At 40.3% G+C, this 22,982-nt stretch overlaps 1 protein-coding gene across 2 annotated transcripts in view; it reads right to left on the reverse strand.

The window, feature by feature from the left end:
- Window positions 1-1,647: 1,647 nt before the first annotated feature.
- USF3 (upstream transcription factor family member 3) overlaps window positions 1,648-22,982 on the reverse strand; it is a 56,746-nt gene continuing 35,411 nt past the window's right edge. The window contains exons 5-7 of one of the 2 annotated variants that reach the window (XM_045502084.1): window positions 20,840-20,922; window positions 15,897-15,993; window positions 1,648-13,235 (exon numbers count right to left, since the gene is read on the reverse strand). In XM_045502084.1, the coding sequence (XP_045358040.1) occupies window positions 6,778-13,235; window positions 15,897-15,993; window positions 20,840-20,922 (6,638 nt within the window). In that variant the 3' untranslated portion in view covers window positions 1,648-6,777. The remainder of the gene's footprint in view (window positions 13,236-15,896; window positions 15,994-20,839; window positions 20,923-22,982) is intronic. The other variant, XM_045502085.1, reaches the window with a different exon arrangement.

A 22,982-nucleotide genomic window follows, 5' to 3' on the forward strand; every position in this document is an offset into this window, starting at 1 on the left:
TATAATTTTCCTTTGCTATAATGTGACAGATTTGGTATCAAAGTTGTTAACTTCCTAAAACAAGTTTGTAGGTGATCCCTTCTTTCTCTATGTCATGGTAGATCAGTGTTATTTCTTCCTTTAATATTTAAAGTAATTTTCCAGTAAAACCACTTGAAGTTTTCTTTGTGGAAATACCTTTAAAAAAAAAAAAAAGCTTTATTGAGGCAACTGAGTGGCTCAGAGGGTTAAGTGTCTAACTTCGGCTCAGGTCATGATCTCACGGTTTGTGAGTTTGAGCCCCGCATCGGGTTCTGTGCTGACAGCTCAGAGCCTGGAGCCTGCTTCGGATTCTGTGTCTCCCTCTCTCTCTCCCCTTCCCCTCCCCCACTGGCGCTCTGTCTCCGTTTCTCCCTCTCTCAAAACTGAATAAACATTTAAAAAAAAGAGCTTTATTGAGATATGGGAATAAATGATCTCTAACATCCTCATTTTACCCATTTTAATATTAGAATGTAGTTTATTCATTTATAAAACAAAATCTCCTGGTGTAAATGAGACAAACACCTATCTACTATTCGGTTCAATGGAACATACCAGTGCTTTTGATGTACCCATCCTTGATACAACCCCCCTCCCTCCTTTCCTAAGAAGTACCCATTGTACTGAACTTTGGGTTTGTCATTTCCTTAATTTACAATTTTTATCACGTCTCTTGGTATCCCTAAACAAGAAATTGTTTCATTTATAAGCATTTAAACTTCTATCACTTTGTGCTGTTCGAGCTCCCCTGCAACTTGTTTTTTCCTCTCAAACTTCACGGTTGTAAACAGTAACCAAGTTGATGTGGGAAGCTATATTGAAAGACCCATTTCTGGTTCCAAGGTTCTGTGCTTCAGTTTCCTCCACTATAGCGACTTTAACTGAATCTTCTCTCAATACTCTTCCAGATCTGGGATTCTAATTTTACTTTTTACAATGAGTACAGAGGTGTATAGTTTGCTCTAACACTGTAGCACTGGTCTGGTTTATTTGAGGCTGACTCTTTGATCAGGAACACAGTCCCCAGGGGAAATGGGTCACGGTATCATTTTCAGACATTGTGGTAATATTGGGAGATTCCTTGAACAGAAAACTTTGGTATACAAGTTGTTTTAATACCAGGTTTGAGGTGGCACGCGGCAATGATCAGAAAAGACAGAATTCACAATGCAAAAATGCAAAGTTTATTTTCTTAAATAAAATACTATATTCATATCTATACAAATAATTATTACAACCATTAAAATGTTACATTTACCAATAAAAATTTCAAAACTTTAAACAAGAGCATGGTTCAGAATATTCACACCCTAATACAATGCATTTGTAAAAAGATGTCAAAATAAACAGGACCTATTCTTATTTACAACAGGGAGGACAATCCTGATCATATTATACATATCTGCTCTGGATTCCATTACAAAACAAATTAGTTCCCATTAGTATTATAAACCAGGTGATTTACAGTAATAGGACACAGTACACAGCAGACATCGCTGGCATGGGAATAGATACAAATATTACACTATTGAAAGACTACAGTTAGGTTTTTCTGGCGACTGCCCTACAGTAAGCCTCTCACCCAGTGTATCTATAAATAATTTGTGAAGGTAATTATGTCTTCCGATTTTCCACCTATTTTTACCAAAATGAATATATATATATATATATATATATATATATATATATATATATAGCCTGCTGAAAGTGGAAGCAAATCTTTTCTTCACAGTAACACAACTGCAGCATCTTAAGCAACACTGTCTGGTCCCTTTCTTCTTGGAAGATCAACAGTTTAACTCCCTTAAAGGTTACCAATATAGTCAAGTCCAGTGCCTCAATGACCTCACAGATGAAAATGGTTTTAAGACTTGAGGGATGGGGGTAAAGAGATCCAGAGAAGTGAAGAAGGAGTTAGATGGAGCAAGCTCTAAGTTCCTAGGACATCATATGGTGTCAAGCTGTATACACAACTGAGCCAAAAAAATAAATAAAACCCCACAACTTATGATCATCTTCTTTAAAAGTGTTAAATTACAAATGAAGAGTTATCTTCTATGTCTCATGAGATCTCTAGTGACAGATTATGCAGATTATCATCCAAAATAACACCAATTTGAATATTATATCCACTTTCAACCCAAGTTGGCTCGTGTTTAGGAAGCATCTGAACACATGCGTTGCACCAGACCCCTGCAGTGGGTGGATAGGGTTTGTGCAAATATAGAAACAAGGATGTTGAATGACCACCACCTACAAGCTCTGAGTTTAAAAGGAGTTTTGCTTCTAGTACACTTTTTACAAGATCGGCATCAAAGATGGCTCAGAGAATGATAAGGCAACAGTGAGAAACATCAGCTGTTCTTGTCTTCTAGGTGTTTGACTACACAGCACGTACCATTCCGACTGGTCCTTTGCTATGTAACACAGGAGTGGGTAATATGTTCCAATGGCTGGTCTTAGGACCAGAGGCACAGTTTCAAGTAAAGTGCAGTACCAGGATAGAGGCATGTGGGCAGAACTAGAAGCTCTGTGTCCAAGAAGGGCCTCATGCTGGACTGCCCCGATCCAAACTTGGTGTCCCCCACAGACTCCGGTAAAAACACTGTCAAGCTCACACAGGAAGGTGTAGAATGCAGACAAAATATGGTTAAGTCAAAAAAAAAAAAAAAAAAAAAAAAGGACCCTTTTCTGTTCATAGCATTTGGCCAAAAAAGGTAGTTCAAGAAGGAATGAGTTTCTGGCCTTTAACTTGCATATAGGTATCATAAAATCATCACTCACAGATTAACTTCACACTAGTTTATTTGGCTATTATTATTGCCCTCTGGATATACACAGCCATAGGCAATTAGCTCCAGGCAAAGGCAGAATTTATACAGACAACAGAAGTACGACCTCCAGGTTCCTGAAGTATCAACCCAAAGCCATCTGATTTGGGTCCCACCTTTGAGCTTTCTAAACTCCTCCATGAGGAAAAGCAAAAACAAACACAAAGCAAGCTCATCAAAACAAGGAAGAGAACTAACTGTATGGCACATTCAGTATCTTAAATTAATTCTGAACTTTGTTTCAAGAAATTCTTGTTACCTCTTGATAGAATAGGAGATATAGTGGTTCCCAAAGCCAGGACTGGGACTCACTGATTTAGGAGCATGACTCACTGTCACACAATGATCCAATAGATGGGTGGGCCCAATAAACATTTCAAGGCAGAGAAGTAATCATCCTAAGGAAATGAGCAGGTTCCCTGCCACCTGCTGACTCGCAGCAGATGGAAGAAAAGAGGAGCCTCGGTACCTATCTATCAAAGGGAGGACAAAGCTGAGAAGATGCTTATTAGTGAGTCTTTATCCTTTCTCAAAATTTTACAACCTTACCTCCATTAAAACACGTTTCCACATTTTTTTGGAGTATAAATTTCAGACTTTCCATGATATGGATAATGTTAGAAGGCAAGAGCAAGGCAAATGAATTATCTTTAAAATGTTTAAATAATTTTGTATTTCAAGAAGGCTGATTTTTAAAAATGGATCTTTATTGCAGTTCACCCTGATACGTAAATGGAAATTGCTGCAAAAGAATATTCCCTCCTCATTCTTCTCTTTCCACAGTTCTAATACATTAAATTTTATAAAGCATGATCACTGGGGGATGTGTCTCCTTACTTAGAAAAAAGATGCCATCCCTGGTCCCCCCAAAAGGTCTTATGATATAAACAAAAATAAATTTCCTGAAGTGGTATAAAATATCCCAAAAAGAGAAATGACATCAAACTTGATTTCTTTTATCCATGATTGACATATTAGAAGTTTATACAGGTTGAAGTATCTGAAATTTTTCACTTCATTAGAAGTTACTGTGTTAATGGTCAGAGTCAACTACTTTCTCTAATTGATTCTATGTGATCAGTAACACTAAAAGAGAGAAAAACAGTTTAATTAATGACTCTCATTTATGATTCATAGGTTTGTATGTTTGTGTATTTTCATAAATTACAAAATTATCTGTGGAAATGGTTTTACATTCTATAGTCATATATGAGCAAGCCAAGAATAACATTAAAGTTTACTATTTGACTGTTTTCTGCCGTACCTTTGCCAAAAATTGTATCCAGAGATTGCTAGGTATTAAATAAAATTCCTCCCCCAAATCATTTAGCTCTAATTATCAAATACTTAATATACTGCTGATAAATCTTGTACACTCATGCTTTTAAATCAAATAAGATTACTCTTTTCTGAACACTTTCAGAACTGAGTCCATATATATAATGATCTCTTACATATATATGCACATGTCTGTAAGATAATTAGAGCTACATGTAAGCAGGAGCCAAATTATTTGCAGAGAGTCATATCTTTCTTCACAGGGTCAAATAAGCCTTACTTAGGGGTGGGGGTTCCTTTGAGATCAAAGTACATTCTTGGAATGAAAGCTCTGAAACATGTAAATGCTATCTCTGAACAGGGCTGAGCAGAAAAATACAATCAATGCAACAGAGAAATATCTGAAAAGTGCCAGGCTTTGAGGCCTTTCTATTGCAATGTTCAAATTGATCTTCTCCTTAGCCTGTTACCTTCGTTCTAATTATATCTAACAGTGCCCAGTTCTTCAGGACTCAATAGCCACCACACTGTGCACGCGTGTGTGCATGCGTGCGCGTGTGTGTGTGTGTCAGAGACAGAGAGACAGAGAGACGGAGGAAGGGAGAATGAATAACCAAACATATTGAACACTACCTTTCTTGAAATTGGCAGGCTGGACCTTTCAAGTACAGAGAAAAACTTGAATGTTACAACCTAAAACTCAATTAAAAAACAAGCCATAAATCTCATGTTTCCCCTCAATTAAAAGTTTTAACTACTTTGTTTATCTGTTGTCTTATTTAAGTAACTCCTATTCTTCCCCATGAGTATTTTGAAGGAGAAAATACAGAAGCTTTTCTTGTTTACATTTTTTTTTCTTGCTCCCAGGAGGCTGCTTCAGTCAGCAGCAGGAGGGAGGAAAGTTTGGTAAGAACAGTTCAAGAGGCACACGTGACCCTTCCACTGAGTCTTCACAAGAGGTATTCGCCAGAGTTAACAGCTCTGACCCAGCCTGAGGAGGCATTTTTAAGGAGGAAAAAATAAAATGCTGGCTCTTGGGTTTACTTGATTAACAGAGCAGACAGAACCATGTTATATGTATCTCTCCCACTTGATCCTATATTTGGCAGAATATAACAACAACAAAAAGTAATAGGTTTGAGAATATGAGTATATATGGTTGTTTTCAGAGGTTTTTTTTTTTAAGTTTTCAAAATTCAATATATGAGTGAGTGTGTGTGTGTGTGTGTGTATGTGTGCGTGTATACATAATTAACTTCTGTGGGGCTTTTAAAAACCCTAACATCCAGTTTTCCAATACTTCAGCAGGTCTCAGGTCTCAATTTCCATTTCCAGATGGCAGGCCAATTTTTAAAGGACCAGTTTATATTTTCAAATCTATGTCTGTGTTCTGTCCCCCTTCTCCCCCTCCCCCCACACACTCACACACAGAGACATATACAGAGACAATTTTTTGAAGCACCATTTCACATCTACCATCAGGAAAAATAATGAACAAATTCGTCTTCTCATTACAATTCTACTATGTGGGGTAATAATGTAACATACAATGCCATCTTTTAAATATAAATATCAATAAATGAAAACACTGACAGAGCTTAAGACTCTGCTCAGAAATATTTTTAAAAAGTAAGGCTCATATAACTGTGTAAATTCCAAACACACTATTTACTGAGCAGTCCCTAATGATTAACAAATATAAAAGAAAGCATTTCGAGCTCAAATAAATAGAATGAAGAAAATGTTGAAAACAAAGTTCAACCGATGAAGCAACAATCTTTGCCAAAACACATGTAAAATTCTGCAATACAACTGCTTTTATCCTTAGGACCTTATGCAAAAATGCAAGCACAAAATGGACAAAGTCTATGTACTTTGCTTTTCAGATTGCTATTTTTAAGGCTAAGTAAGGAAGACCTTTGCTTTCCAGGATCTTGGCACACTGAAAGATAACATGGCTCCCTAATTTGAAGAATGAGACATTAAAATCCAGATAGCTTAGGCATTGTTATCATTAAGAAAGAAGCCTCTACCTACAGCAAACCTTGGGAGTAAAGGCTGATCGAGCAACTCATTTATTTGCTAACTGCTTGATTTGAACCATGGACATTCATTCTACATTAATTCAATAGCTGCCAGGGGCAAGAAACTGTTCTAGATGCTGTCATCAGCCAAGCACTTGGTGATGAGCCACTGCGTTATAGCAAAGTGTCTGTATTTTTGGAGAGCAACTCAAATACCTCAAGTTATCTATCTTACAAATGATCAGCAATCAAATTTAAAATCTAGGTTCTTTCCTACTACCCCACACACGCCAAAGGGATTTTCCCCCAACTTCCAGCTGGTAAGTATTTAGGGAATATAAGATTACAAATCAAACTTGAAAATGCAACTCCGCTTGAAAAACTTAAAAAGCACACCGTGCAGTTAAAAATGAAAGATAGTTTGTTGCTGGCAACCCGGTATTCCCATCATCTCTGACGTGGCTTCCCTACATTCTGAAGATAACTGGAAACTGATTACACAAACACAAAGACATACACACACACACACACACCACCTCCCTCACCATGTGCATTATGTGTGCATGCACACACAAACACATTTGTAATCTCACCCGATACATTTACATTTAGTTTATCAGTATTTAAACAGCTGAACTGCAGTCATGACCTAAAATATGGCTTATGTTGTGGGCAGGTCTGTTCGAGGACTGCTTGGAAGAGTCAGAGGCAGAGGAGTTTGCTATTGTAAGCAAAGGTGACATTGCCGAGCCATCGGGAAGAGCTGTAGCTATTTCTGGAAACAAAGATGTCATATTAAAGTTAGACAAGTGAGAATTGGTCATGTGCATTGGCGGCATGTCAGGGAGCAGAGGAAAACTTGGTTGAGCAAAACCAACAGGTCTAGGAGGAGACAGAATTGATCCAAATCGGTTATTTAAGCTTCCACTGTTTACTTTCTCAGTGCTAGGATTTGAGAACATTTGATTAGAAAAATAGGGGATGGAAATATCATTAGACAGTGTAGGATGAGCAGGGGAGTAGGGGGGATAGAAGGAGGGCAGAGTATTTTGGGGATCTACAGGGATAAGAGCTGGCGTTCGAGTGGCACTAGGCTGAGTAACCTGTGGAATGAAAGAAGTATTAGCATTTATTGGTGGATTCATGCCACCCTCGGGAATAAAAGGAAAACCGAAATTTTGTGATAGTGTATGCTGGTCAGGCGCTGCGTTATCATTAGGTACTTGTGGGCTATCGGGCATGAAACGAACAATACTTCCTCTCTTCTCTGTAGCGGCTTGTTGGCGTCCAAGAATCATACTGCCACTAGTGGACAGAGGAAGATGGGGAAGACTTGGGTCAAAGACATTACTATGTCTTTGGTTTCCGGAACGATTCCTTTCAGGTTGACGAATTTTGGAACCACTGCTGTCTTGCAAGGGATGCCTTGATCGCTGGGGAACTGAAGAGTTAGTTGGACGTACAGGAGGCCCTTGTTCAGCATTTCCGTGAGACACAGACGGATGGGGCAAAGCTGGCCTTGCAACCCCATGCATGTTGGTTGTGACCGGAGGGTTCATGTGGCCCTTGGTCCCATGACTATCAGTTATCCTCATGGGATTGGACTTCTGTACAGACACATTGGGACTTGTGTTTCGACCCTGAATATCTCCTGAAGAAGAAGAACTTGAGAAAGGAATATTCAGGGTGCTGTTCCTCGTGTTAATCGCACCTAGGGACATGTCACAACTCTCCCTGTTTTGACTCTCACTCTCTCTTCTAATATGGACACTTTCATGGGTTGGGGGACAATTATAGTCAATTGCAGAGGATGGACCACACTGTGTGTTCCTCTGATGTTCTGAGAGTGATCTCTGGCTTCCAAGGACCTGATCACCAAGGTGAGGGGCAAGTAAACTCTGCATGAAACTCTGGTGGCATGTGTTCTCACTGTCCCTTGGTGGGATGGCATTTCCTGTCGGAATACTCTGAACTGGTGGGTAAGATAATCTCTTTTGGCGGTCGATTGGTGGTGGACCAGGGTTTTGACTAATTCGAAAAGCCTGGGACTGCATACTCCTCAATGATGATACCGGGTTACCTATTTCACTATTTCTTGAAGACTGTACTTCAAAATTACTCTGGGGCTGCTGACTGGCTCCACTTGGTTTAAACGTCTGACAGTCAGTGAGGCGGATATCCGAGGCAACAGTATGGTCCACGCGACCCTGCATATTGTGAACGGCCAAACTCTTATTTCTGGGAACATCAAGATAGCTTCTCATTTCAAGCTGATCTGAAACTCTGGAACCCTGAAGTGACATGCCCATTCTCTGCTCTGAGTTCGAAGATGTCTTTCCAATAAGTGCCTCGGCAGAATAACTTGAAACTCTATTTCTCTCTGGCCTGTGTGGAGTACAGGGCATGTCTGAAGGCCTAGTCACGATACTGGGCTGGGACACCATTTGTTGCTCTATGCCCCTTGAAGTCAAAAGCCTCTGCAATGGATTATGCCCAGACACATGTTCAGAAGAAACCCCCGAACCTTGCTGCCTGCTTCCAACATCCTGCTGCTGGTGTATCATATCTTGACTGAGATGGTTCTGGGGATGGTTGTGGTGGCTCCGGCTGGTCGAAGGGTTTTCACAACTCTTTTCTGGCTGGGAACTTCCAAAATGTTGCTGCATCTGTTGCTGCATCTGCTGATGGTGGGGATGTGGCTGACCACTCTTGGGGCGGGACTGGTCAGTTCCGTGGTGCTTTGGTTGTAAGGAAAGCTGAGAGGCCTGAGTGCCCTGAACAAGATTCCTCTTTTTCTGCATCTGGACTTCCTGCTGGAGAGTCCTCTGTTGGTGGACGTTATGTGGCTGAGAGTGGACAGAGCTCTCTGCATGAGGCGCGTGACGCTGCAGTTGGTACAAGTGATGCCTCTCTCTTAACTGTCCTGCTTGCTGCTGCTGCTGCTGCTGCTGCTGCTTTAAGTAGAGGTGGTTACCGTGCAGGTGAGATACCCCTTGGGCTGGAACATGCTGTTGCAGGGCCTGGAGATGTTGACTGGCCTGGGTTTGCTGCTGCTCGGTAACTGAATTCTGAGAACTGCATTGAACTTCCGTCTGTCTCAATGCAGGGGCCCCAAAATTGTTACTCGGTGGAAATAATCGTGCGAGGCCATCTCCATGTGCTGGGTTGCTAATAGGCACAACAGAGTTTGCAGAGTTGGGAGGGAGCTGACTGACCATCATCTGAGTCTGATCAGAAATGCTGTCTGGAGTGCGGTTCATCAGCGACATAGCTTCAAGCCTCAGCGGGGCTGGCTGACAGTGCTTTTGACGTTTAGCTGAAGACAATAAAAGGTCGTCTTGGACAGCACGCTTGGCGGAGTCTTTGCGGCTTTCCTGACTTGGCTTTAAGAGTGGCTCTTGAACCTGTGGATTTGGTATGGTGCCAGTAATGGTGTTTAGCTGTTCTTGGGAATATTCGGTCATCAGAGCTGGCCCAGGAGGCTGACCACCATAGGAACTAGATGCAACGGTCAGATTAACCGTTGCCGGAACAGGTGCTTGCTCTGCGGTTTGGGATAGACCAGCACAGCTGACCAGAGGATGGCTGATGGTGCCCTGGTGGATAAGATTATTGACACTTAAACTGGTGATGCTTGGTGGCTGAGAAGTCGAAACCTGTAAAGAGGCATTTGATGTTTTGATTCCTACAGAACAACTTGGTTTTCCGAGGGATCGATCCACAGTTGCTTCGATTGAGTCCTGAGAATTAAATTCATTTGGTGTTGCTTCTGCCTGTCCTGGGCCACTCTCTTTAGACATCTGTGTTTTGAAAGGCTGGTCTCCCTCTAAAGGTGAGGCTTCAGAAGGCTTTGAAGTAACCTCCCTCATATCAGCCTGGGTGCCAGCTCTTCCCTTCTCAAGGTTCTCCTGGTCAAAAATAGCTCTTGCAGCAAGAGCAACTATATCAGTTTGCTCTACAAAGGTACAGCTGTCACAGGTATTCGTTGTTGCATTGCTGGTGACATCCTCTCTCGTCGTTTCAGGAAGCATGGATGCAACTGAGAAACTACGACTACTGCCAGAGCTGGTGGACATGGGAGAGTCGGCCTGCCTGCTGACAAGCAAAGAGCCATTAATAACCTCCTGATCAGGGACGCAGGAGTGGTGTTGCCCCGGACCTCTGTCATCACTGTTCATCAGTAACAGCTCCTGTTTGGGATGTAAATCGACACTTGAATCCGCCATTTTAGAATTTTCAGAAGGAAAGTCAGGATGGTCCACCGGCACCGAAAGAGACAATTTCTGAGAGTCTTTTTCTTTAGCAAGACCAGACAACAATGCAGTCAAACCCTGCCCCTTTAATAGACTTGTCGTTTGCATCGTATCTGATGAGTCTTGCTCCACCCTGCAAGGTTCAGCAATGATTTCTACCTCAGAAGCACAGTCAGTGCTTGTAGTGCTAGTGGCGGATGAGAGCCCAGAAACCTGAGAAACCAAAAGGTGGGGATCATTTGGAGATGGAATCAACACGCTGGCTGAAGTGCAGGATTTGGCAGCATCTGACAATGCCAAACTAGCTGGTGGCTTATCCTGAGATGCCTCTTGCTGCAGAATGGGGGCAGAATCTTTGGATTTTGCTGGGGCCATTACAAAATGTTCACTCGTTACAGATGCTTGGGAGGGTGAGCTAGACTCTTCTGCTGACTTAGATTTGGGTACAGATTCGGGTATCACGGATTCAGGATTCAGAACATCCAAAGAATGTGAACCAGAAACACTCACACAATTTGCCTGGGACATGGTGACAGACGGTAACACGACAGGGAGGCTTTCCAGCAGTCCATCACCACATGACGGCTCTGCTGTGGCTTCAGTGCCGGGGCAGGCTAACTTGCCCACCTCTCTGACTGGATTCGGGGGACATGCGGACTTGTGAGCGGCTAAGTGTTTCTTGGCACCTGGCTTCTTAAACCTTTTTGACTTCACATTAGGTAAACAAGCTACAGTGTTCACTGAGGGAGTAGTTACCAGACTATAAGTACTGGGTAGTGTGGCTGAATTATCGGTTGTCATGGGAGATGCTACCGTTGTTGTTAATGAAACACTGTGAACTGGGATGGTTTGACTACTTGCGGCAGTTGGGGGATTGGCAGGCTGGCTAATAGACAACTGTACACAGCTCTGCCCAGCCATCTGTGATATGCTTTGATTGAGGCTGGCCAAAGCTCCAAATGTATTCAGGGCAACATTGGTGTTTGGATCTTCGCTGGTGGTGGGTTGGATAATTTGCATAGGGGTTTGATTTGTAGTTCCTGATGAGGACATCACAGGCTGCAAAGCAAAGAGCTGTCCATTTAAAGAAATGGTTTGAGGCTGTTGTTGGTTTGACATGGTAACAGAAAAAGTTTGTGTTGAACTAGATGTTGATAGAGATGAAGGTCTTGGTAATATATGGACAAGATGCTTTCCTCCAAAAGTCTGGGGGGTCGAAACATTTTGCACTGAACTATTAGACCCTAGTAGAGCATTGGCTCCACTGACAGGGAGTCGAACAGAACCAGGAGGTGGAGCTGAGAGGAGCGGCAAAGGGTTCTGATTAGCTGCCTGTATGATCACTATCTGCTGACCTACTGTTTGGTTGGGAACCTCTGCTCTCATCACTGTTGGGCAAGGGGTGGTGCTGGGGGGCTGAAGAATGATAACATTTTGATTAGCTGTAGCTGCATTCACAGCCGACCCAACTGGCTGAGCCATCTGAATCACTTGCATTGCTGAATTCAATGGAAGGATACTTTTTGGAGGCTGAGATTTAACTTGTGGTTGGGCAATTAGTGGCTGCATAGGTAAAGATGGACAAGAAGGCAAGGTGACAACTACTTGCTCAACCACCTGCCCATCTGCGGGAAAGGAATTATTCACGTTGACGCCCGTAGCGACGTGTCTACTGTGGCTGGTCGTGGGAGGGCTGCTACCAGACTCATTTAATACCGGAGTCACTGCAGAAGAAGGTGTCTGGCTTAAGGGCTGAATAGTGTTTCCCGCCAGTTGCAAAGTAGTCCACGTTGTCTGTGTGTTTCCAGCGGAGGAAATTCGGGTAAGGCTATTAATGTTTTTCAAATCCGAAGCACTAACACTGGAAGAAGGCAAAGAACAAGAAAGAGTCCAACTATTGTCCAAAGGGTTTGCAGAAAGAGTACTTACAGGAGTGGTGGTCTTCCCTCCTGCAGGGGCAGAAGGGGCCACCGCTGCGGTAACACTCGCCGAGTCTGCACCCTTGCTGATGCTCACCGGACAAGCATCACCTGCAGATCTGGGAGGCTGGGAACAGACTGTGGTGGTAACTGAGACAACAAAGGTGGTTTGAAAATCATTTCTGAAATCCTGGATGCTCAGGCAGGACTGGCTTCCGTGGTGCACTTTAGTGGCAGTCGCTGAGGAAGTGGTGGGGACGCCTGTGGCACAAGGGACTGTTTTCTTCAATAATTTGGGGCTCTCTTGCCCATTCTTATTTTCAGGAGAACTTTGATCACTTAGACACGTGTGCACGGAACGATGTTGGTGAGGTTCAGGCCCAATGGGAACTGCGATCAGTGGGCCGTTGGTGGCACCAAGCACGCTCGATTCGCTTTCGGAGGTGGAAAGCTCGAGAATATTTTGAGCAGGAATGGTAGCAGGAAGACAAAGAGGAACAGGCTGGTTGGCAGCCAATGCAGAAACTGTGGTCTGATGCCATGGCTTGTTTTCAGAAGGGTAAACTCCAGAAATAGACACAGGAGTCACAAGATTGCAAGTCCTCTGTACTGGCACCACATTGGCGGTCTGCTTTTGTAAATTATGACCAACATTAAAGGTTATCCCCTGAACAGCTGTTCCCTGGCTATTTCCACAAGGCTGACTCCCGTTGGAATAAACAATGATATTTTTTTGAACCTGATCACTGGGAATAACAACAGAGACCTTTGAGTTTTTAAGATTTCCTTTCCAGTGGATTGTAGGGTCATCATATAGGCATATGTCATTTGCTTTCAGTAATTCAATATATCGGCCATTTTCTTTTTGAATTTCTTCCAATTGTTTACGTAGCTTTTTAATTTCTTCAGCTACAATATTAAAAATAAAAATGAAACAATTACCTGGTAGTGTCAGTACTTACAGTAACCTAAGAAAAAACTGTGTGCTAACTACCAAAGTCTAATTCTGGCATTTCGAAATACCTCATCTGAGAATCTTCAGTTCTTTTCTAATGCAAGTTCTTTCTCCTTTTTACATTGGTGTAACAAGCCTCTATCCTATCCTTTTAAAAATAAATATCTTTAAAAGTAAGGTCAGAAATTACTCATAATGTAGAAATCTCAAAATTCCCAATTCAAAAATTCCCAATGGGGCAGCTACCAAGGTAAAAGAAGGGAAGGCACACTGATATCATGGTCACATGCTAGGAAAATAACACTGAATATCAATATAATAGCATTTACATGCTATAACAGCTAACATTACTTGCGGTGGTAATAGTCAGTCTCTTTTATAAATGGCTTTAAACTCACTTCTATTTTACTCTTTGAAATGCCAGAGACAGTGGAACAGGTTGAAGGTAAAGTAGTAGAGCACCAAAGAAAGCATCAATAATGGAACTTCAATCTCCCTTGACAGGGCCAATGGACATATGCTACTGTCACAGCCCTACTCCTTTCTAAGGGAGAGAACTTCACCCATGGATCCTACTACTGGGGCAGCCTTCGCTGTTGGTATTTATGTTCTGTGACCCCAGACATCCCACCTGTCTTGCCACAGTGGTATATCTCTCCCCTCCCCATCCACCAAAGACAGCCAATCTTCAAAGCCAATGCCCTGTGAAGTGGCCTGAAATAAAAAGTTCTGTTCTGACAAGGATGAGCTGAGACTAATGGATTCTTTTTCTCAGACATTTAAAATAAGAGAAACAGAAGAATGATGCCAATGTGCCATGGGCATCAGAAGTTAAGGGACAATTTTTATGGACCAAATAATAATGATGATTGTCCTCACTTATTACACACTTACTACATGCCTGGCACTTTTCATTCATTGTCTCATTTCATGATAATAACAACAATGATGATGGTAATTACTATATGCCAACTTTACTCAAAGTACTTTACCTGCATTATTTCTTTTAATCCTCATAACAACCATGAGATGGGAACTACCTACTCTCATCAGTATTTTAAGATGTGAGAAACAGACTCAGAGTAATTACATAAATTTGTCTAAAGTCAACCAGACACGTGCTGTGATTATCTTCATTTTAAGACGGGGAAACTGAGATCGGAGAGGTGAAGTAAATAGCCACAGGTACTGAGTGCATAAGTGAAGATGAAACTCAACCCAGGTGGGCCTGATTCCCAAGGCCGCTGCTCGGACTATGGCCCAGCCTGTCTTATGGACAGAGGATATGTGGGAAGTTTCTGGGAGGAGAAAAGAGAAGAGAGCAGATGCACAAAAAAGAGCCAAAGAAAGGATGGTGACAGAGATGACAATGTAGTGAGACTTAAGCTGCCTCAGGTGCTGCCCCAAGCCCTGGCCTACCTGTTCAGCCTTTCCTGAGCCCTACGCAACTTATATTTTTCCAAAACGTTCCCTTTTCCCTAATGTAACTCAACTGCCTCAGCCTTTGGGGTGTGAAACCAAAGAAGCTCTCCTTAGAAAAGTCTACACATCATTCCAGTCTTAATATCTCTTCTATGGGATGCCTCAGAGTGCTTACCAAACATGTATGACGAATCTAACTACCTAACAGCATCATAAAACAGGGCCTGGACTGTAAAAGACAGGTGACATGGGGGAGGGGGTAAGCTGTCATGTAACTTAAGGCAAGCAAAGAGAATTCAGAATGCTGACCTTCTGGATATACAATAAAAGTAGCCCAACACTGCCCCCACCTCAGCAAATTCTACCTTTGTTCCTCTCCTTTTAAGGTGACCTACTGAGTTGTCCCAGGAAATTCTTTCTCCGTTTTTGTCAGAGCCATAAATAAAGGACAATTCAAACTGCCTACCATTCTGAGCTTTTCACTTGCCTGGCATTTTTCTTTTCAGCTCCTACAAGGAAATCTCTCTAGTGCAAATAGAAAAACAGAACTTATATAGCATAAAAATGTCACTTCTAATTAAAAATCAAATTTCAGTATACCTGAAACTAATATAACATTATGTATTAACTGTACTAGAATTAAAATAAAAACTTATTTTTTAATGTAATTATCTAAAGAATAATAATAAAAATCAAATTTCCTTAAATGATCAGGCAGTCTGATACACACATTACATGCAGTATAAACAATTATGAACGGAATGTTTTGACCTTTTGAGTTAAGTCACAGTTAAATCTTGGCCCAGGCAGGTCTTTGTTTTGTTTTTAAGTTACACTGAGCAGGACTCTCCCCTATATCCTCTCACGGGATTCCCCTAGCTGGAAGATCCAAGTGGAATAAAAGCGATCCAGCATTATTTGTCTCATGAGCTCAGCAAATATGAAGTGCACGGAAGAGTCCAAAATCAAAATTATGTATGCCTGCAAGATTAGAGTTGCTCAGAGAAGAGGGAAAAGAGGTAAACTAAGATGAATTTATTTGCAACACTATTCTCTGGCCCACCGAATGCATGGGCAATCTTAACAATGTTTCTGGTCAAAAAAAGTCTCTGTATCCTCATGTAAGTTGCCCTGTGACACGAAGACCTGAACACTGAAAAAACAACAAAAATGAAGAATCTTCAAATCTTTACCTTGTTCATTGTTTCCTCCATTAAGCAGGAGTTCATCATTTTGCCTTTTCAGTTCTGTTATATATTTAAAGGCTTGGTCCAGGATCATATTCTTGCTCTGCCAAAGAGAATTAACCACTTAAAAGTTTCACTGAAGAATAAGAACTTGCCAGAAGAAACTTAAAGCTTTGGTTTTATCACATATATGTGATATGTATCTTTTCAAAATTTTAAATGGGCACCATATTCAAATGCTTCTGCTGTTCATTTTTCATTTACTAAGTATTTAAATTTGAACAGCCACTATGCGCCAGGCTCTGTTCTAGGCACTGGGGATGTAATAAACAAAACGGAGAAAATTCCTGACCTTCAGGAATATTTTCCATACATACAGTTGGGTAGGGCTAAGTGCTAGGAAGAGAAAATAAAACAGAGTAAAGAGGGGCCCAGAGAGATGGCAAAGGTCACTCTGTCCTATGAACTGAATGTTTGTGTCCCCCTATAATTCATGTTGAAACCCTGATCCCTGATATGATGGTAGTTGGAGGTGGGCCTCTGGGAGGTAATTAGGTCATGAGCGTGTATCCCTCATGAATGACATCAGTGCCCTTAGAAGAAAAGACATGAGAGAGGTGACTGCACTCCCTGTCACACAAGGACATAATCAGGAAGAGCAGACACCAGGAACCAAACCAGCTGGCACCTCTATCTTGGACTTCCCAGCCTCCAGAACCATGAGAAATAAATTTCCGTTGTTTAAATCACTCAGTCTATGGTATTTTTCTTATAGGAGCCCAAACTAAGGCACTGTACTGTAATCTATCTTGCATGGGAAGGCTGGAGAAGGCCTCTCTGTGAGGCAAAGCAAAAACCTGAAGGAAGTAAACCCCGTGGATATCTGGAGGAAGAGGGTCCAGGTAGCAGGATCTGCAAGGACAAGGCCCTTAGGCAGAGCTGTGTTGGCACGTTGGAGGGGCCCTGGTGAGGTGGGCAGAACTAAAGTATATAGGGGAAGAGTGGGAGGAGAAGAGGCTGGAGAGGGCCTTCAAGGCCCTGTAAGGATTCTAGACTTTAATATTGTTTATACCCTATGAACAATTGTTAAAAATAAAACATAAGTGACATTCTTTTTGGCTTTAGCTCTCTATACCTTTTTCCAGAGGTAACAGTCATAGTTATTTGTGTATCCTCCCAGAAATATTCTATGCTGATACATGGATCTATCTTTAAAAACAAACAAACAAACAAACAAAAAACAGATAGAAGGATACTATAAGCAGTATGCTACATTGTTCTTTTCTATTTACAAATATATCTTGGAGATACTTCCATATAGCGTTTAGATATCTATGTTATACTTTCTAAAGGCTGTATTTATTTTATTTTCCAGTATAGTATGATAACTATTTAACCAAGAGGCATTTTGGTTTCTTATTTTTCAGCTATTAAAAATATTGCAGTGAATGTTTAACTTCTATTCCAGTATGCTTATTATTAAATATCCCCAGTACTTTATCAGATAGTTCTTTTCAGGTAGGAATCAGGGATTTAGGGCTTTGGTTCACAAAATTGCAATTCTGGGCTTCTTAGACTGAGTCCCAACAGAGACCCAATATAATCTAGGAAACGTTTTACTCTAAAGAGAAAAAATAGTTATTGCCTTTTTGTAAAATTTCGTTTATTTATTTAATTATTATTATTATTTTTTTTAAAGAGAGCACGAGCAGGGGAGAGGGACAGAAGTAGAGGGACAGAGAGTGAGAGGGAGAGAGAATCTTAAGCAGGCTCCATGCTCAGTGCAGAGCCCAACACAAGGCTCAATCCCATGACCCTGGAATCATGACCTAAATCTAAATCAAGAGTCAGACACTCAACCAACTGAGCACCTACACGCCCTGATATTGTTCTTTCTTAAAGGAAGAATTGATACAAAGGTAGAACATAATAATGCCCATCCGCCTCCCTACTGCAGATGGGCTGAGGGAGGACACATAGCAATAGTGAAGAAAATCTTCATCTACTTGGCTTCTGGAAGCCAAAAACTGACTTCCACCGCACATGCTAGGACACCAAGGAAGTGAAATGATCATAGTTTCCTTTCAGAGAAACTTGTAGGAATGACCGTCAAAAGCAGGAAAATAAGATTTTCCTGGGCAAACATCAATATTTCCTGAGAAGCTACTGTACATTGAGATGTGGAGGAAAAAAAAAAAAAAATCTGCAGACATAGAGCCTGCCCTTAAATTTGCGATCATGTAAGAAAACAAAGTACTTTAAGTAAATAGATAGATAGATAGATAGATAGATAGATAGATAGATAACATGTTTATGCAAGACAAAAGTACCATCCTGCAGAAGGAATTGATCTGGCCATCTGAAAGCCTGGGAGGTCCAGGACTGGGAAGCTCTCTAGCCACCACAAAAGGTGGGGTGAGGTATGGGATCAAAATTGAGGGGACTGGTGGAAAGACTCTTCTTACGCAGTAATAAAACTACCCTCCACCCTCAGCACACACACACATATCCTATGCAGCTTCATGACTTCTCATTCCTGCCCCAACCACAAGAGACAAGTTTGTTTTCTGTGAAATTTGAACCAGAGAATTTCAGCCTCGGAGATGCATGGCACAGAAGTGGACAAGATGAGACTCCTCAGTGAAGACAGGAGGATAAAGTAAAATTCTCCTCCTAAAGCAGCACACCTTCCCCCACCCAGCTCCCAGAATATGGCAACCAGTTTTAAATTCCTTTCCACTCCTAGATCGGGGGCTGAAGGATTCTTCTCTGGAGGGTAAAAGTTAACAGCTACCCCCAAAATAAAAAGATAGATATTTTTTAGTTCCACAAAAACAACAACACTAGCTTACCACCTAATCACTCAATAGTTAGGGCACCAAAAATCAACCTATTCAATCAGCTTTTAAATTTTAATGCCTCATTCTCAAATATGAGAACAGTTAAGTATCACCAAGCATTTAAGGAAAGTCTCCAAAATGAAAAACAAAACCTCAAAACAAAGGGGAAAAAAAGAAAATCAGAAGAAAGACAATATGGAAAACAGAAGAAAAATTATTTTAAAAAACCTATATAACATTCTCAGAGATACGATGGTATTGTATTCATGAAACAAAACATGTGACATGAAAAAGGACAAAGAGAATAAGAAAAAGACTCTTGGAAATTAAAATCATGAGACCTGAAATTAAAAACAGAAGAGTTAGAGGGGTGCCTGGGTGGCTCAATTGGTTAAGCGTCCAACTCTTGATCTCAGCTCAGGTCTTGATCTCAGGGTCATGAGGTAGAGCCCTGCCCTGGGCTCTGCACTGGGCGTGAAGCCTACTTAAAACAAACAAACAAGAAAGAAAAGAAAGAAAAAGAAAGAAAGAAAGAAAGAAAGAAAGAAAGAAAGAAAGAAAGAAAGAAAGAAAACAGAAGAGTTGCAAAAGACCAACCAGTTGAGATTGAAGAAGGGCAGAGGGTTCCAGAAGGAAAGTTTCAAAGGAAAAAGGAGAAAATAGAAATTATGTGGTACACTTGACTATGTAGAAACTCTACTAAGAGACTGTTGAAAGTGTGGAAAGAAATAAAGATAGGTATATAGAGGGGCACATGGCTGGTTCGGTTAGTAGAGCATGCGACTCGATCTCGGGGTCATGACTTCCTACACTGGGTGTACAGCTTACATAAAAATAAAAAATAAAACATAAATTAAAAAAATCTAAAGTAAATAAATAAAAAGATAGGTATATATAAACTGATAACAATGAGGCAATTACCAACCCTCCCCCCAAAAAGTTTCATATGAAACAAAACATAATAATACTAATCTTTGGCTCACCATAAACAATATTTACAGTCTTAATAATATAAGAACTGAATACTGATTTAATCAAAAGTTGTGGTGGAATTATATTGGGAGGATTTAACAAGGGAAAGTCAATAGATAAAATCTAAAATAGAAAAAGTATGATACAATAATATACGCATATTATTTCAAAATATAAAGGTGAATGCCAAAAGAAACAGTAGAGAATGGATGCTTTTAAGTTGCTGTATTGGATGTGGGAGGCAGGCAAGCCAGAGACTAATGTTGTTTTAAGCTTTTTAGTACTATTTGTTATGTTTATATATTAACTTAACTAACAATTAACCAAAAAAGGCTAACACGAATTATGATATCTCACTATCATGAAACACTATATAATCATTAAAAAGAAAGGAGATCATATGAAAAAAAGTCTACTATGTACGACTGAGTGAAAATGACAAGGCAGGTTATGAAACATTTTATGAATATATATGTGAAACATATTTTACAAATATATATATACATATATATTCATAAAGCAATGTCAAAAGAGATGTGTAACAACATTTGTAATAGTAGTTACAACCTAGGAGTAGGATGTCAACTTATTTTTCAAACTTTTTATGACTTCCATATTGTTTCCATTTTGTTTTGTTTTCAGTAAGCACACTTTATCCTCATTATCAGAAGAAACAAAAAGCTATCTTCATGAGAGAAAACTTTAATAAGCTGGGATTTAAGTGCCAGTGGAGGCTGACAGGGCACGGAGAATAAAATAGAGATCCTTGGAAGATTCTAGGTAAGAATTTAAAGGTAATAAAAAAATATCATTGGCAGAAAATAAAAGAAATGCCTGGTAAGTACTGTAGCACAGAAATGAATGTAATCGTGGGAGTAAATAATTCAAGATCTTAAAGATCTAGAAATTATATGGTCCACTTGATCATGTAGAATACTCTACTAGAAGACTGTTATCAGTATGGGAAAAATTAAAGATACGTATATAGAAAATTAAGCAAATGAAAAACAAGGAGGCGATGATTAACTCCAAAAACCAAAAATGACAGGAAACAAAAATAAGCACTCTGAGCAATGAAACAACTTAGGGAATTATCTGTTCACAAGTAATGAATGAAAATAGGAGTAGACTTCTTACCTGCTTCAGGGCAGGGGAACATGGGATCAGCTCTCCTATCCTGTTTATTCCAGCATTGATTTTCTTCTTTCTATGCCTCTCCACTAGATAGGGGGAAAAATCCATTTATCAGACCTTATGGTACACAGCTATAGTTCACTATTCTCCCTGGGTAAAGAAATTTTAGGTAAAGAAATCTCTAACAAAATTTTATCAAACAGTATCTACTGAAGACAAATAACTACAAGACAATTTCTAAGAATGCTGCATTTTAAGTCTAGCATTATGGGCACTGATATAAGCAATACTTTTATTAGCATTTTAAAAATGTGATCTATAATAATTAAACTCAAATTAAAAACAGAAAATGCTAATATTACTTTACTGTTAGGCCATTATTATGTTTCAAGTAATTACTGGACATTTTAGTGATAACTAAATTTTAAGAACCCCTAACTAACAAGCTAAGTTAGTAGAAAGCTGCCTTTTTATAGCAAATAGGCAAATGAGACCTATTTAGACAGATTACAGAACCTTCAAACACCTTTTAGGATGTCTAGAAGGCATTTTTGAAATAGAACAGCTATCAGTTATGACTTAAAATTTCTAGGAGTCTGGTTTATTCACTCTGGGCACATAGGATTTTTCCCATAAGAAACTGGGCAACTGACAACATCTCAACCAAATTAACTGAGAAATCTTCCAGGCTTACGTGCCACAACTTTAAAGATTGTATGGAAAGGGCAAGAGGGAATGAGATGATCTAAATAATTTCAATAAGACACTGTAAGTAGAAATATTATTAGTCTTGGCTTTTACTGTCAGAAGGGTTTCTAAAACCTCCCTTCCTAACAAAAGATTCCAGCGATCTTTCAGATTAACCCTAAGCAGCTCTTGTTTTGCAAAATCATACTTTCTGCTTCACAATCTAGCAGTAAAGACATATTTTCAATGACATCTAATTACTCTCTCATACTAAATTACTATCAGGACATATTTATGACACCATGTGAGTTGGTTCCAATAAAAATACTTAGCTCCTATGGCTAAAAAGATTAGATTTAATTCATTTGGCCAAAGAAGGGAAAACAATAAAGTATGATATCACCTTTTTTCTAAATTCTCTAATAACAGTATTTGTTATTACCCAGGAGTGGATTTTTTCATGTATGGAGGTAGAAAAAACCAACATTGAGGCCCACAGTGATAAAGGGGAATTCAAAGGCAGGAAATTCTCATTCTGGAAAACAGCAATATTCCATCAGTGTTCACCCCATCTTCCCATAGACAAAAATTCCCCCAGGGTCCTTTCCTTAGGGAAAGGAAGAATATCAGTTATAGAGTAATAGACATTAACTTCTAAAATATTTTGTTTTCAATCTGACTGTAACCCCTGGAAAAGAAAGTGTTCTAAAATGTACCAAAATATAAATGTAGGCACAATCACTTCTATAAATGTTTATCTGGCTTTGGCCTATAATCTGGACATTTGAGGGGGCGCCTGGGTGGCGCAGTCGGTTAAGCGTCCGACTTCAGCCAGGTCACGATCTTGCGGTCCGTGAGTTCGAGCCCCGCGTCGGGCTCTGGGCTGATGGCTCAGAGCCTGGAGCCTGTTTCTGATTCTGTGTCTCCCTCTCTCTCTGCCCCTCCCCCATTCATGCTCTGTCTCTCTCTGTCCCAAAAATAAATAAACGTTGAAAAAAAAAAAATTTAATCTGGACATTTGAGATAAAATCAAACGTTTATTTTCTACATTTCTTGCTGTGACTGAGGACTCCACAACTTCATTTAAGACTGTTCACATTTCAGGGACTTTTAAGCTCCACAGCCTGCTGTTCATCTCTCCCCTGCTCCTCTGGGCAGCCAGCTCCCTCTGGAACTTCTGCAGACACATTCTCTTTATCCCATTTGGGAGAAGTAGAGCTCAATTTCCTCAGTGGGTGAAATCACTTAAAACACTAGTTCCAAAGGCGTATTAGTCCTCGAGTTATCTAAATAGACAATGAATCAGAAGATGATAAACTAGCCATCTTCATGAGACTCGAGGGGTGTTTTGCCAATTAAACCATAAAGGAACAAACAAAGTAAAGGAACGTTTTCCTAAACCATAAGGAATAATGATTCTATGCTTGTAACATAAAAACTTACAATCGACTACAGTATA

Source organism: Leopardus geoffroyi, chromosome C2 (genome assembly GCF_018350155.1).
Source record: "Leopardus geoffroyi isolate Oge1 chromosome C2, O.geoffroyi_Oge1_pat1.0, whole genome shotgun sequence".
NCBI lineage: Eukaryota > Metazoa > Chordata > Mammalia > Carnivora > Felidae > Leopardus > Leopardus geoffroyi.